The sequence below is a fragment of the Canis lupus genome, chromosome 10 (genome assembly GCF_003254725.2).
Source record: "Canis lupus dingo isolate Sandy chromosome 10, ASM325472v2, whole genome shotgun sequence".
Lineage (NCBI taxonomy): Eukaryota > Metazoa > Chordata > Mammalia > Carnivora > Canidae > Canis > Canis lupus.
The window spans coordinates 56,551,263-56,567,716 of NC_064252.1; the positions used below are offsets into that span (position 1 = coordinate 56,551,263).

At 42.3% G+C, this 16,454-nt stretch overlaps 1 protein-coding gene across 6 annotated transcripts in view; it reads left to right on the top strand.

Annotated features, from left to right (window-relative positions):
• Positions 1 to 8,841: 8,841 nt before the first annotated feature.
• The window catches only part of EML6 (EMAP like 6), a 269,805-nt gene continuing 262,192 nt past the window's right edge, over positions 8,842 to 16,454 (top strand). For 4 of the 6 annotated variants that reach the window (XR_004803099.2, XR_004803097.2, XM_025467255.3 and 1 more), the window contains exons 1-2: positions 8,850 to 9,116; positions 9,940 to 10,699. Coding sequence is in view for 3 of the 6 variants with exons in the window: in XM_025467255.3 (XP_025323040.1) it covers positions 10,503 to 10,699 (197 nt within the window). In the remaining 3 variants the exon portion in view is untranslated. Of the gene's footprint in view, positions 9,117 to 9,939; positions 10,700 to 16,454 lie in introns of all 6 variants that reach the window. The other 2 variants (XR_004803100.2, XM_049115524.1) reach the window with 1 other exon arrangement.

Here is a 16,454-nt window from a genome sequence, read left to right on the forward strand (position 1 = left end):
AAATTCTATCTTCTTGAGAACATTTTTTAAAATTCAGGACTTTATAAAAATAACAAAGGGATCTCTCTGTTTGAAATGCCTGGACCCACATTCTCTGCTATAATAGAAGTAGATAGTGAAGGACAAAAGAAGCCTTTTGCTCTATTTCCAGCTCATCCTTATTGAGAAATTGGTGCTCACACCTAGCGCCTGAGGCCAGGAGAATATTCCAGGCTTGGCTCTACTTGGGTCTAGCTTCCTCTTCTCTCAGGTCTGCTGGTCACCCTCCTGTCTTAAGGACCCTCACCCTGTGCAGCTCTGTGCTGGGAGTGTGGCTTCTTTGTCTTACAGACCTTCCCTGGGAGTTATTCCTCACATGTACGAATGCTGATGCGGAGTTCATGTTTGGTATGGAATTTCTGGCAGTTGATCTTTGCAAAGGGCTTTGCTTACCACCCCGTTGTACTTGCTAACCTGAAAAGTAGTTTTGCTTTTCTCTTTGGGCCTTTAGAATTCTCTAACCTGAGTGCTTGAACGTCAGTGTTCTCTTGGCAGACTATATTCTCTCTGGCCAGTGGGGGAAAGGAAATATTTTGCTACCTTTGTGAGAAGGGTCACTTACAATAATAATGTTATCATGGGACACCTGGGTGGCTCAGTGGTTGAGCATCTGCCTTTGGCTCAGGGCGTGATCCCGGGGTCCTGGGATCGAGTCCCACATTGGGTTCCCCACAGGGAGCCTGCTTCTCCCTCTGCCTGTGTCTCTCCCTCTCTCTGTGTGTCTCTCATGAATGAGTAAATAAATAAAATCTTTAAAAATAATAACAACAATAATAATTAAAATGTATTGAATGCTTGCTGTGAGCAAGGCAGCAGGCTTACCCCTAACACTCATCAGGGCAAGCAAGGCAAGAATCCTAAAGGGGTCCATTCCATACGTCTACACACTTAAAAGTTAGATATCAAGCAACCTATCAAATATGTTCTTTCCTCTTGTCAAATGTACCTTATGAAGGTACATTTGACCTCCTGGAAGGACAGATTCAAATGCAAAGCTCTTAGAATCCCTAGAGTCCCATGCCAGAATGTGGCAGTGTGAGAAATTGTCCCTGCCTCTAGGCTGCCTCTCTTCTCATCCCACCTCCTACTCCATCCATGAGAGGTCTTGAACACAAGTTTGTGGGTACTCAGTCCATGCATCCAAGCTTCAGGTACACGCTCTCTCACTCCCCAGATAGCTGTCCCTCCAGGTCATCTTCTGATCTGGGACAGTACATTCTGGCAGAGCAGTCCCAGAAAATAGTCTTGCAAGTGGCCTCAGGGCCATTTATGTAAATAATTCCAGTGTCTCAGATACCTGGAGTCTGGCCTATGAGAGATGGGGGAGGTGATGGATTCTAGGAGGGCATGTCTCCATAACCCTGCAAAATATTTTTTCCATAAGGAAAAGGAAAGTCCATATAGGGCTCCAGGGTGCCATATACATATTTAACTCATTCAATCCTTACAGTGATCCTATGAGGTAGATACTATTATGTCCATTTTACTAATGAGGAAACTGAGGTTTAGAGAGATTAGGTAAACTGCCCAAGGCGAAAAGCCTACTAAGTGCAGAGTAGGGATTACAATTTAGGCAATCTGGCTCCAGAGCCTTATCTTCTGAACCGAAAGGATTTCCATATCACACTATTCCTTGATGCTTTCTGTGTAACCTTATTAATTCCTCCCCACAGCAGTACTGAGTTATCTGTTTGACTCTACAAACACTCAGTATAGTTGTTAAGGAGTCTTCATTGCTCACCGTCACCTGAGCCTTCTTTACAAATAAAATTAAGGTATCTTTAAGATATTTTCCAGCTCCAGAATCCTGTGTTTCTTAGGTAAACATGATTGCAATTTCCCCTTCATGTAAGCTTGTAAGCTTGAACAATGTTCCAGAAAGTGTACTAATGGTAGCACGAAACTACTACTACTACTACTACTACTACTACTACTACTACTACTACTATCACTATTACTATTACTACTACTACAAGTAGTAGTTAGTAATAATAAGTATTACATTATCATCATAGGAACCTACCTACCATTGAGATTGCCACACATCTTTAAAGTTTTGGAATACAAATTAACATCTCCCATAGGAACCCCTCATTGTTTTTACTAGGAAATGCTGCAAAAATTTTGGAGAAGAAACATTAATTAGCCTATATTGTCCACTTAGGAAGAATATGTAATGATGTCAGATGCAGTAATCCACATCTCACAACCAGATGTGACCCCTATTATTACCAACCTAAAACGTACTGAAATAGGGCACCTAGGTGGTTCAATTGTTTAAGTGTCTGCCTTTGCGTCAGGCCATGATCTCAGGGCCCTGGGATCAAGCCCCTCACGGGCCTCCCTGCTTAGCAGGAAATCTGCCTCTCTCTTCCCCTCTACTCCTCCCCACTATTCGTGCTCTCTTAAAAATAAAACCTTTAAAAAAATAAAATGCACTGAAACTATGGCATATGTTATTAGTTATATGACTAATTTTTTTATTATTTTCTCTTTGAGATTAGAGATCTCATGTAGGAGTTTCAATGGGGGCATTATTAGAAAGGAACACAATAACAATTATTACCAGGAAGAGAAAAAAGGAATTATACCAGAGCCCATGTTTGGGCTAAGAAATATCAAATGTGTGCTGAGATTATAGCTGTTTATACATTGCAAGTTGTTCTGCAATTACATTAGAGTGGAAGTTAGACTTTGCATAGAACTGTAGGTAATTACATTTGAAAGACAGACCCTGAATATCTGGGAATGCTTTTTAGAATAGTTCTTTTCAAACATGGATTAAAGAGGTCTTTTCTTGCTTGTCTGATCTAGTTCTTTCATGTTATCTTTATTGAATAGAGAATATAGAGAAACTCTACCTTTAATGAAAAATCGTGGAAACTATTGATTTGATCTTCGACTGTAGTGTCTATTACAGTTCAATAGAGCCTTCCTCTTTAACCTTTGTTAAAAAAATGAAAAGTGTGGGGAAAAACACTTGAAAAGTTACTTTCTCCACAAATGATGGATAATTGCCCATTTCTTTTAGCCCCACCATTCTGTACATTCTAATGTGATGTATAGTTTATCCAAAATGTTTAATATTTCTATAAAACATTAAACATAGGGTAAGTCCTGGATACTAGATGAAAACCATGAACTTTAAATTTAAAAATCAATCTTTCCTCTATGAATAATAATTTCTTCTCTAAAAATGAATGATACTTAAGGAATTACATGAAAATCATTATTATGTATAATATACAGGAAATCAACATGCAACGACCACATAAAATAAGTTAAACACTGATTTTATTTTTATTAGCCCTATTGGAATTTACATACTATGGAATCACACATTTAAAGTATACAGTTCAGTGGTTTCTAGTATATTCAGGGTTGTGCAACTAGCATCACAATCTAATTTTAGAACATTTTTATCACCCACCCAAAAAAGTCCATACCCATTAGTAGTCACACACATTTCCCCCACCTACCCATTCTCTGCTCTAGAAAGCCACTAGTCTACTTTCTTTTTATATAGATTTGCCTCTTCTGAATATTCCATCTGTAAATACCTTGTGTGGTCCTTTGTGATTGGTTTCTTTCATCTAGAATATTTTTAAAAAAGATTTATTCTAGAGAGAGAGAGAAAGAGAGTGAGGAGGAGGGGGAGAGGGAGAAAGAGAATCTCAAGCAGACTCCCTGATGAGTGAAGAACCTGACTCAGGACTTGAGCCCACGACCCTAAGATTATGACCTGAGTTGAAATCAGGAGTTGGATGCTTAACTGACTGAGCTACCCAGGTGCCCCTTTTCTAGAATATTTTTTAAGGATCCATGTTGTAGCTTGTATCAGCATTTCATTCCTTTTCATTGAGGAATAATATGCCATTATATGGTTAAATACATTTATTCATTCATCAGTTGATGGACTTTTGGATTCCACTTTTTGGCTATTATGAGTAATGCTGCCATGAACTTTCATGTACAAGTTTTTATGTGGTTGGATGTTACGACTCTTGGTATATATCTAGAAGTAGAATTGCTAGGCCACATGGCGACTGTTTAACTTTTTTGAGGAACTACCAGATTGTTTTCTAAAGCAGCTGCACCATTTACATCCTCACTGGCAATGTATGAGAGTTCCAATTTCTTCACATCCTCTCTGAAGCTTGGAATTGTCTTTTTGATTATAGCCATTCCATGGGTATAAAGTAGTATCTCGTTGTGGTTTTGATTTGCAGTTTTGTGGTGGTTAATGATGTTGAGCATCTTTTAATGTTCTATTTTTAAATCTTTTACTTGGTTAATAATGTGGAATTTAACCCCATTAGGTGATAGCTAGTAAAATATTATTGTCAGTTTTTAGTAGTTCATTGCTAATGAGGTCAAGGCTGCACGATCTAGCTCTAAATGAATTGGTTAGCTTTTATAGAGAAGATTGTGGTTTAAATAGCTACACTCATATGTCCTAAGTCTGTTCAATGATTTGACAGGCCCTTGATCTTGCCACTTAAGAAGGTGTGGATGGATCAACCAAAAAGTATGTCCTAATGACTCCAAATATTATTCCAATAAAAATACAATTTATTATCAACACATATTTTTAAGAGCAATGATTTATTATTTTACTAAAAATGGTATTTACTCATTTCAAACATTTCTGAACCATCAAAAAGATACAAAGAAGAAAGCAATAAATTGCTCTAAATCTCACTTTTCTAGAAATAACCAGTTAGGTTTTAGGGAACTGTAATATCTTTAAACATATACAGTTAGATTTAGGGCCAGATGGTTGAATGCATAGAAATAATTTCATGAGAATGGGATCATATTAGATCAGCTTCTTAAAAATAAAAAGGTATCAATTAATTTTACCTGAGTTAACAAAAAAAGAAAAAAATACTTAAGTGAAACAAAGAATGATTAAATTGATTTAAAGCTCACCACCCATTTTGTTTACCATGACTTCTCCAGTTCTGATTTTTTTTTGTTCACGTCTTGAATGGCTGAATATCATCATCAGAAAGTTTTTTCAGGATAGCCCAGGTGGCTCTGCAGTTTAGCACCGCCTTGCCCAGGGCGTGATCCTGGAGACCTGGGATCAAGTCCCACATCGGGCTCCCTACATGAAGTCTGCTTCTCCCTCTGTATCCCTTCCTCCCTCTGTCTCTCATGAATAAATAAAATTTTAAAGTTTTTTCAAGAAGAACCCCCATAAGTGTGATAGAAACTTTTGGTGAACCAACATTACTTTTTCATTTTTTAGTATAATACTCCCAATTTTATTTTATTTTTTTAAATTTTTTTTTCATTTATTTATGATAGTCACACAGAGAGAGAGAGAGAGAGAGGCAGAGACATAGGCAGAGGGAGAAGCAGGCTCCATGCAGGGAGCCTGATGTGGGACTCAATCCTGGGACTCCAGGATCATGCCCTGAGCCGAAGGCAGATGCTTAAACCCTGAACCACCCAGGCATCCCAAAAATAAGATTTTCTAAAAAATAATAGCAATTCCCTAATGTTTTCTAGTGTCCATTTTGTATTCAAATATCCCCAGTTATTCCTGCTCCCCACATTGCCTTTTGAAGACTTAAAAAACAACCTAAAACTAAAAAAACAGGATCCAAGATCTAATTACATTGTATTTGGCTTTTGCATCTCTTTAGTCGTTTAAGTTTTTATTTTTTAAAGATTTTATTTATTCATGAGGGAGGGGGAGAGAGAGAGAGAGAGAGAGAGAGAGAGAGAGAGAGAGAGAGAGAGGCGGAGACACAGGCAGAGGGAGAAGCAGGCTCCATGCAGGGAGCCTGACATGGGACTTGATCCCAGGTCTCCAGGATCATGCCCTGGGCTGAAGGCAGGCGCTAAACCGCTGAGCCATCCAGGTGTCCCTGGCCAAAAACATTTTGTGCAGCTTTTCATACTGCATCACATCAGGAAGTGGAAGAGGCAGTTTGTTCTGGTAATGGTGTACTAATTTTTTTTTTTTTTTTTAAGATTTTTAACTAACCTCTATACCTAATGTGGAACTCAAACCCACAACCCTGAGATCAAGAGTTGCATGTTCCGACTGAACCAGCCAGGCACCTTGGTGATACAAAATGTGATAATTTGATTAAGATGTTGACCTCTACATAGATCTATTTAAAGGTAGATAATCTGTGGGGATGATTCTTTAGCATTACTCCTTAATCAATTTTAGTATACATTTATGACCTCTGACTGCATCAATTACGTCACTGAATAATTTTCTAAATCTATCATTTTTCTTATATTAGCTAGTATTCTTGGGTAAATAGCTTTCCTTCGTCAACGGAGGATAAACATCAGTTTCTCCCAAGACACACAGTAAATGCTTACGATTCCCTTTAATTACTAATTGGCAGAGATGGTATAATAGTCCTCTTTAAAGTTTGCAAAGGATTTTGAGGTATTATTCTTGAAGTTAAATAATTTTGTTAAGATATGCCTCCATGAAGACTATTCTATATCATCTTTTTTCTGGTATACAGTGTACCTTTTTAATATGCAGGTTCAGTTAATGTATTACTTTATTTCTGAATACTTTTTCTGTTCCATTTGTTGGCTTCTCCAATTTAGGAATACAATGATCTGTATGTTGGGTTAGCTTTGCTCTCTCGTCATCTATTTTGATATCCTGTCTTGTTCTTCTGCATTTCTTGTGATAATTTCCAGTGTTGCTTCCATATTGGTAGTTTGATTTCCATGCTTTTTTTTTCCTGTTGTTTCAAATATATTCATTAGATCTGAAATTGTGTTTACATTTGATTATGTCTTTAGCTTGGATTTTCTTTTTGCTATCCATCTTTAAGTTCTTGATATTTTGAATTCATATTGTAACTAAATTCTTCTTTGGTAGAGAATCTGCTTCGTTGATGTAAACTTTCTTCCAGATGGGGTTCTTCATTTATCTTTCTCACCTAATGTAAATTTGAGGATTTTGGTTTGCTTGGACTATGTTCCTTTCTGCTGTTGTTGCTTGTTTGATGGGGCAAGTCTTTCCAAATTGTTCTGATACATTGTATATGGATTCTTGACATTCTCTGCACTTTATCTAGGAATAAGTTGATCTTCTTAGAGGTATAGCTTGGTGGTTGTGCATTGTTTTGTCATTTCTCTATAGCCTAATATTGGAAAAGGGTGGAGTAGGGAAAAGGATGAGATCTACTGAGATTCAGTATAGCCTCTGCTAGGGAACAGGCCTTAGCTCTTTCTTGAGATCCTATGAAATGTCCAGTTAGTTACACAGCCCATTACATGCAGCCAATGGTGTATCTCAGTTCCGTGTATTTTGGCTTATTCTCTTAGTTCTGCACAGGAATAATGACCTGATCATGGCAAGTCCTGGTGAAACTTTTTTTTTTCTTCTGCTAAAGACTGTTTTATTTTCCTTGTCAAGGGAAAAAAAAAAATCAACGACTCTCCATTATTTTAAGGATATAGTGCAAACCTCCATGTTCAGCTCCATCCACAATCTAACCTTTCAGGCTTATGTCGTCCCCTTTTCATCACACATGAACTCTCTCTTGCGCCGATTCTATTTAGTGTCTCTAAATCCACGTTTTCCTACATCTATCTTTTTATTCCATAGACCCATGTAGAATGTTCTTTTCACTTATCTTTATCTCAATTCTACCTATACTTCCAATTTCCTCCATGAAGTATTTCCTGACTTATTATAACTGCAAAGTCTCTTCGTCTTTTGAATTCCTATGTAGAATTTGTCTCTGTATGATTCACTGGCACTGTTTTCCGGCCTGGGCATTACCGGTCGTGTATATTTTCGCTTATGTCTCAAATCGTTTTCGAGAATTTGTTTTTGTTTTTGGCAGTGCCCTTTATCTGCATGCACAGTGCCACCTGCCATATTTGTAGATTCCTATTCCCTTAAATAATAAAACCCCTTCCCATCATGATTTTTTGCAGGCAGCAACTGCTCACCCAGACTCGGGCACTTCTACCCTCCTGGAGACTCTCCTACCTCTCACAGGGCTATATTAAAGCTTGAGGTAGTTGCAGAGTTAGAGCTTGGAAAGGACAGGACAGGCCCCCAATATCCCTTGTATTTTTACAGCCTTAGTCACTGAGATCTTGAAATCTCTTCCCACAATTCCACAAATTGTGGTTGCAATTTGAAAATGGGCCACTTCAGAATTCCCAGTTCACTCTGGACAGTTTTAGGAGGAATGCCACGGGCATCCGCGTCTGAAGGCCCCGGCTGGTGGCTCGTGGTGTGAGCCCCTGCCCATTTCCAAACTCTGGGTATCCTCAGGTCACTTGGGAGGTGGCTCCCCGGAAGGCGCTGGTTCTTAGGGCAGAGTGAGACCACATCCCCCCAGCGTTTTTCCTACGCGTGGCAGCGCCGCACTTTAACTCGCCGGAACGCACCTGAACAAACAGGAAAACTGAAGTAGGAAACAAACCAAACTTGGGCTTCAGTCAGCTACAGGAGCCCTGAGGGGCTGGTGCAGAGGGGGTCCTCCGGGTGGGCCACAGAGACTGTCTCTACTCCGACTCCACTGCCTTTCATAGATGCACTCGCAGGCGGGCCGCCGCCTCGGTCACTTAGGGATCGCAGGGCGCTGACGAGGGGTCGCCCTCAGGGAGCCTGCCTCCGCTCGGCGGGAGAGCCGCAGGAACCGCTGGCGCCGGCAACGGCCTCTCCACACGGCCCCCTCCGGGCGTGCGGAATCCTGGGACTCGTGGTCCAGCTCCGCGCGCTCCCCGCCGGAACTGGCATTGAAGGGACTACAATTCCCAGGATGCGTCGGGGAAGCGCGGGGCGGGGGGAAACCTGGGCGGGGAGAGGGAGGGGGCGGCCCCGGGCTCTGGGGCGTCGCGGTTTCCAAGCGCCGTGCTTTCGCCTAGTAACCGGCCGCCGCGGTTCCCGAAAGCGGCGCTGTGGCCCCGCCCCGGAGCCCCGGCTGGAGGAAGAATCTGTCTCCCGCGGCGCCCCAGTGACGAAGCCCGTCTTCGGGTGCGGGAGGCGGGGAAGGGAGGGCAGGCAGGGGATTTCGCTCCTCGGTGCGAGATCCGGGACGCGCTGGCGGCGCCCGCTCGGAGCAGAGGTTAGAGGCAGAGAGAGCTGGGATGCTCTGCGGGCGAGGCTGCCTCGGGTGTGGGAGGAAGGAGCGGGGACCCCGGCCGGGAGGCAGTGCGCGCGGGGCGGGCTGTCCCTGGGGGCTGGCATCCCTCGGACCTGCGGCGGCCGAAGACCGGGGTGTGTGTGCGCACGCTGCGGGGTGGGGTGGGGGGCGCCCCTGGGCCCCAACCCCCGCCGGGCTGGAGGCTAACCCTGGAGCCCAGGGGTGCCCGTAGCCAGCTCCCACCTTCCTGAAGGGGGGGGGGGGGTGGTACACGATTTTTGCCACTTGTTAATTATTTAATTTCCTCTGGACCAGGTGCATTAGTAGGTAGCGCTTTCCTGCCTCCAATTGCACTAGTATCTCGTTTCCTCTAATTCAGAAAAATCTTTTATGACGCTTGCATTGGAGTTGCTGATTTGTGAGAACTGCTAAGTTCTTTATGGTCCCCCCCACCCCCCGGCCAAGAGAGGGTTCACGAGAGCTATGGATTTTAAATTGGAGCCTCCAAAAGAAAAAAAAAAATGACCACTGCATATTCGCCCCGGCTTAATGGGGGAAACAGAAAGTATTCTCTCAAATCGTATCAGCAACCACCCGCCAGAAGCAGTTAGGGCGTATTTAATATCATTCAGGAGGTAGGTCTGGAGGGGGAAAAGGGAGAATAGTTGATTAAAAAAAAAAAAAAAAAAAAAGACCCAGCACTTGGTTTAGTTTGGGGATCGTTTTCTTGGGCTGCTGACTTATACCAAAAAGAAAAAAAAAAAAATCTGTTTCTTTCTTCCTCTCTCTTGCATCCTGGGTGTAGACTGTCAGTGTCGGATCCGACGGTGGTGATGGCAAAGCTTGCCCGGGCCCTCGGCCACATCAGAGCTGTCACAGGATAAATCCCATTGCCTGCTGCGAAGCCCCCCCGCCCCCCGCCCCGCCCCGCCCCGCAAACTTCAGTGAGCGTTGAACTGGGTAATCGGTGTTTGGCGATGCAGATCCCCGATTTGGAAGGCGGGGCGGCCCCCCGCCGAGCCGCTCGCGGCGCCCGAAGCCCGCAGGTGCAGTGAGGCGTGCGCGTGCGGGAGCTGGCGCCCGCGAGGACGCCCTGCCCGGGCGGAGCAGCCGGGGCGCCCGGCGGGGTCTGGCGGCCGCGCACCGGCGGCTCGTCTCCGGCGGCGGCGGCGGCGGCGGCGGCGGATGATGGTGGCGGCCGGCGCCCTGGGCTGTGTCTGTGCGTCGCCGCGGAAATCAGCGCCCGGCGCTGCGCCCTGAGCCCTCGCAGGTCCTCCGCAGCCCGAGTCTCGGCGAGGACAGACCCGGCGCGCAGGGGCCGCGGACCCGCGCGCGGGGGGCCCGGGGGGCGCGTGGGGTCGGCTTATCATGGCGGATCGGACAGCTCCCAGCTGCCAGCTCCGGCTGGAGTGGGTGTACGGGTACCGGGGCCACCAGTGCCGCAACAACCTGTACTACACGGCCGGCAAGGAGGTGGTCTACTTCGTGGCTGGGGTCGGGGTGGTTTACAACACCCGAGAGCACAGCCAAAAATTCTTCTTGGGACACAACGACGACATCATCAGGTAGGAAGGGTTGGCCTGGGGTCTGGGGAGGGGTTGGGTGTGCAGACTGGAAGTGGGGGGGTGGGGGTGGGGGAGAAGGACGACCAGCCCGGCTCTCCTGGGGTCCGATCCAGGAGCCCTCTGGAGTAAGGGACTCGCTCTGGAACTGCATGGGATCACAGAAGGGCTGCTGATGCTCAGGCTAGGGCACAAACGGGGAGGGGGGGGGGTAGGGGGGTGTGCAGGTGGGGAGGGAGAGATCTCTTTCCTCTTTATTCCCCTGGAAGGCTTTTGCATCTCTAAGGAGTTGAGTGTCCGGATGCTTTTTGGGTGTTCCTTCCTGCTACAAGTGGAAGAATCCCAGGGTAACCATCTAACACTTCTTCCTGCCCTAACTAGGTAAATGTAGGACCAATGATCTGAACGGTGGGTGTCATCTGTGGCAGGCTCCTCAGTAGGTTCCTCAACACGCAAGAGGATTTTAAAAAAAAAAATCTAGAAGAAATTTTGCTACAGGTAATCTGGAATCTTCATCCCAGATGCTTTGAAACTGGAAAATTTCTGCAACGGGGTGGGGAGTTTGTTCTGCAATATTTCAGCTGGCAGTGTTTTAATGACAAAAAAAAAAAAACATATTTATGAACTAAATGGAGACTCCCACAACATCACTGAGGTTATAAAAGGCTGGCAGCTGCTGGACCACAAAATCCTACCAGTCAGCTCACCAAATGACCAACATCTGGTAGTGGGTGGCCAAGACTGATTAGAAAAACACAACTGCATAAATAGCCATCTTAAGGGGCCTTCCCCCATTAAACTGTAGGGGGACATACTTTGATTCTTGGCCCTGTCCTGTCATCTCTGGACCAGACGCGTTTTCCTCCGGCTCTTGTTAGCTGCTTCTGTGACCCAACAAGGTGTGGTCCAGATGCTGCTCACAGGAAATCCCATTCAGCCTTCGGCAGTTAAGGAAGATTTCCGTATGGGAGCCTCACCCACAGGGCAAATGACTTGCTGAGGCTAGAACTGCAACTGACAGACCATATTCGTGCCTTCCAAACTTGTATGTTCCTTGCTGTATAGAACAACTTCTATCGCATTTTCAGAATATTGCCACTGGTGCTCTAAGTTTGCCTTTCATGATGAAATAAATGGTTATATGGTGTAATGTTAATGGTTTTGATTTCTCCTTGGGGAGAATGATTTAAAAGTCTCGCTTAATCCCCCCCTTCTAGTGTTGAGCTTATTCTGGATCCCCCTTTTCTTCCTGAGCCCTAAAGTTGAAAAGCTGTTAGAAAATATGAACACTTAATATTTAAAAAATACAGTAAGATATATATTTTTTAAAATCTTGGCTTTTAGAAAAATGAAGATTTTAAGTATTAGGAGCTCTACTGTTCCCAGGATTTGATGGAACTTAATAATGTAAAACTTTCTTCATGTCACATATAAGAAAATAGCTTTTTTCTTTGCTCCCCAATATAATAATGGTTGTGGCTAGGGCATCCCACTTGGTTCTGTCCTGGAGATTTTGCTTCTCTAATTGCCAGGCTGATTATTAAAGTCACAGGTGCAAATGATTAAAAGTGACTTGTGAAAAGGTTAGATGTTTAAAAATTTAAACCTATTATGTTTTTGCTCTTTTTAATGTGGTGCTTTCCATTACACCATCCAAATAAGATGTGGTCCTTTGGGAGAAGGGAGAGAGTGGCAATTAAACAGGAAATTCCCTGGGGTTAAATAATATTGTTGTGACAGTTCACTGAATTACTTTGAGGGTTTGAACTCCTCATCTTCATTTTTTTTTCTCTAATAGGAGAAAAAAGAAAGAAAGAAATGTACTGTTGAAACTGATGATGGGAAAAGGGTGGAGTTGCAGTAAACTGCTGCGATGACAGGCAGCTGGACTAGTGGGATTGTGATGATATATGGCTTTAGTTAAACACTCAGATTTGAAGAAAAGGTGAATGAAGTTGTTTGTAAGGCTGGCTGCAGAAAGCCTCAAGTGATGAAAAGAAAAAAACATAGGATTTAGCTTCTGGTATTTTATGAAGGTAGTTCTATCATTACACAGAATAGTGGCAAGCCTACCTTGGGAGACTGGACTTTACTGCTAAATTTTTCATGATATTTAGTTGGGTCTGAGTATGTACAGGTGAGCAGAATACTTTAATATCCATATATGTCTTTGTACAAAGGAATGAAGTTAAGTCCAACCGATAAAAAAAACCCAAATCACAGATCATTATGTAATTAAGGGCTATAAAGTTCGACTGTTTATGCTGTCATTTTTCTTTATCATATATATGTATAATATATATATGTAATATATATAATACATATATATGTATTAGATACATATATACATATACATATATACATATACATATATGTATATATATTATTTTCTGATGAACATAGTATGCAAACCACATTTGTTTTTGGCCTTAGTATGTGGGATTCTTGACTGCCATTTCTTTCATAATTTTATTCCCAGAAACATATTGAATATTTAAAATTAATATTGTAAATTGTTGGGAATATTTATGTATTAACTGTGATATGAACAGGAGAATTATGGTCTTTTATCTTTATGAATTTCAACTCGTGTTCCTGTTACACTACTAATTTTCCACTTAACATAATGCAGTTAGCTATTGAATGAGGAGGACTGTAGCTAAGCTTTCAGTGCAAAAATGTTTGGGGTTTTTGGAAACATTACATGAACATTCAAGCTTCTAACTCTTGATTCCATCGAAGGAGATAATGTAAGTAACTGCCTATTGGCTTTTGCCTTAGCTTGAAAGCTATATTCATAGTGTGTATATTTCCTACTGCTTTATTTGTTGTGCTACTTTCCCCAGAATATTAACTAGAAAGCAGCCAAACAAATATTGATACCACACTCTGTTTTATAAAACCGTGTGATCCCTGAGATCACGATGAACTTTAATAATAACGTAGGATTTGTCAGAGCTCACTAGAGCTTAGCATATGTGCCTTCCTGATTTGACAGACTATGTGTTTAAGTCAGATTTTTTTAAAATGTTGATATGTGAAGCATAATGTGATTTATGGGCTGTGGAGGCTTAGTTTTATTCTTTTGAATGATTACCCTTCAATACAGATAACAGATTAGAGGATGATGCCTGTTTCAGCCCTGCTAGCCCTGTGACAGGGCAGGTACACACTAGGAGCAGCGTGTGCTCGCAGGCTAACAACAGGACTCAAATCAGGCTTCAAGGCAAGGCTGGTAATAGAGCCTGGAATATTTACTAACTGGGTTTCTACTTCAGGTAGCAAATCATGACACAGCTGGAGTAAATGAAAGAAAAGGTCATGAACACATTTTGCTGTCTGTCACCTCCCTTCCATTTTCAGTGACTCCACCTAAGACATTTATCTCCTGATTCTGGATTGGTGTATTGTTTCTGACTAGTTCCCTGTCTCCATTTTCCTTTTTCTTGTTTTTTCACTCTCTATCACAAGGTAAGTTTTTCTGCCCTCGTACTCTTTCTCAGGGGAAGGACTTTGCATTGACTTTGACCTGCACGCACTCAGTGATGAACCCCACTGTGCTGTTTACTGGAGTCATCTGAATGAGTGGCTTGACCACTCAAGGCCTTGTTTATTTGTGAAATGGGGATAATAATGCCTGAGTTGCAAATTATGCAACTTGTAGTAATGTACAGAAATGATTTAGCCTGGGGCCTGATCATGAGCTGGTATTCAATAACTACTCTTTGTAGTCGTATTAGTAGTATTTAATTAAAAGCACACATTTACAGCACAAATAAAACAGGTTGTTCATTGTCCACCAGCTGAAGCTCAAACTCCTTAGCTTTCCATTCCCTCTGGCCCTAACCCATCTTTCTACCCTTATTTTCCTTTTTTTTTTAAGTATAAATTGTTTGCTTCCCACTTGCCATATAAAAAGATGATCTTTACTCTGATCTTTCCTGCATCATACTGGAATGATTTATCTCCCCATCAACACTTCCCCACAACAATGGCACAGCAATGAATTGTCAGACAGACCTGATTTCATTTCATTTTATTTTATTTTATTTTATTTTATTTTATTTTATTTTATTTTATTTTATTTTATTTTATTTTATTTTATTTATTTTATTATTTATTTTTTTCAGACCTGATTTTAAACCTAGATCCACCACCAGTTGGGCGACTTGGGGTAATTACTAAACCTCTGTGAGCCTTAGCTATCATCAGTAAAACAGCTTCTTATCTACAAATTGGAGATTTAAAGGTATCTGCCTTATAGTTTGTGGAGATTACGTACAGGGTGCCCCAATGTTTGGCAAACAGTAAGTGCCCACCACAGGGAACCTGTTTGTATCTATTCCCTGCGTGGCCCCATCTGCTTCAGCTTCACCAATCCCATGAGACCTCATACCATCCTTAGATGAAGGCGTGTTTTGCACTCCTGAAGTTTTGGGTCTTTTGTAACCACTGCTGCTCACTTAATATGTAGCACTTAGTACCTTTCTTTCATTCTGAATATTTTCATTTGTAAGTATATATAATAAGATCTTTGAGGATGAGAATAAATTTAATAGAGCCAATATTTCTTGAGTGCAGACTCAGCACTAAGTGTGTGTACAGATTTATCTCATCCATCCTCTTAACAGCCCCTCGACATTGGTACTATTGTTAGCCTCAGTTTACTGGTGGGGAAACCAGGGCACGGTGGGGTTAAGGATCTTGCCCATGGTCACTATTTAACAGACTATAGAATGGGAATTGAAACCCAAGTCTGTCTGATTCCAAAGCCCAAAATTGTTGCTTCACTGTTTCTAAACTTTTTTTTAGAAAAAAGTCAGTGTGGTCCCTACCACTGTGTCTTATTTCTAACCAGAACTTAGTGAGCTTTTTGCTTCTTGTAACTCTAATTTTCTGTTTGGTGCTTATCAGTTTATCAGGAATATTTGAAGCTGATTGGTAGAACTCAGTCAAGAAGTGGAACTATGTTCAAGTTCATTTCAGGAACATTACCAGCTTTGAAACAATGACCTACTAGAGATAATTTTAAAAATTAAGTCTCAATTGTGACATGGCTAAAGTAACAGGGTGCTGCAAATATAATTGAACTTGTTGAATTTGAAGAGAGGGCTCTAACAGCCATGGCTGGGTCTAGAGTGTGGAGTAAACAGGTTCACACGAAGGCCTGGAAATGTGATTTCATAATCTTTTTTCTTTCCAAATATTTTATTAATTCATTCATGAGAGACACACACAGAGAGGCAGACATAGACAGAGGGAAAAGCAGGCTCCCTGCAGGGAGCTTGATGTGGGACTCGATCCCTGGCCCGGGATCATGCCCTGAGCCGAAGGCTGATGCCCAACAGCTGAGCCATCCAGAATAAGGGGAACATGAGAGTGACTATAAAGAACCAAACCATATTGAGTTGAGTACCTGTTCTGTGCCAGTTACTTATATATATGTATGTGTGTGTATATATATATATATGTGTGTGTGTGTGTGTGTGGTCTGTGTGTGTGTGTATATATATATGTATGTATGTATGTGTATATCTATGTCATCTCATTACATTTCTCTCTCTCCCATCTCTGAGAAGTAGTCTTCTTATTTCACTCTGTGCAAGAGTGACTCTGAGAGGGAAAAGGCTCTGAGAAGGAAAGAGATTTAAGCAAAGTTACTCAGTAGTACCATTGACCGTTTGTTGGAGCCCGTTTATTTGCAAGAGCCTGAAGTGAATGGTTTTGATGGAGGTTTTTGATCTGTTCATAAGTGATA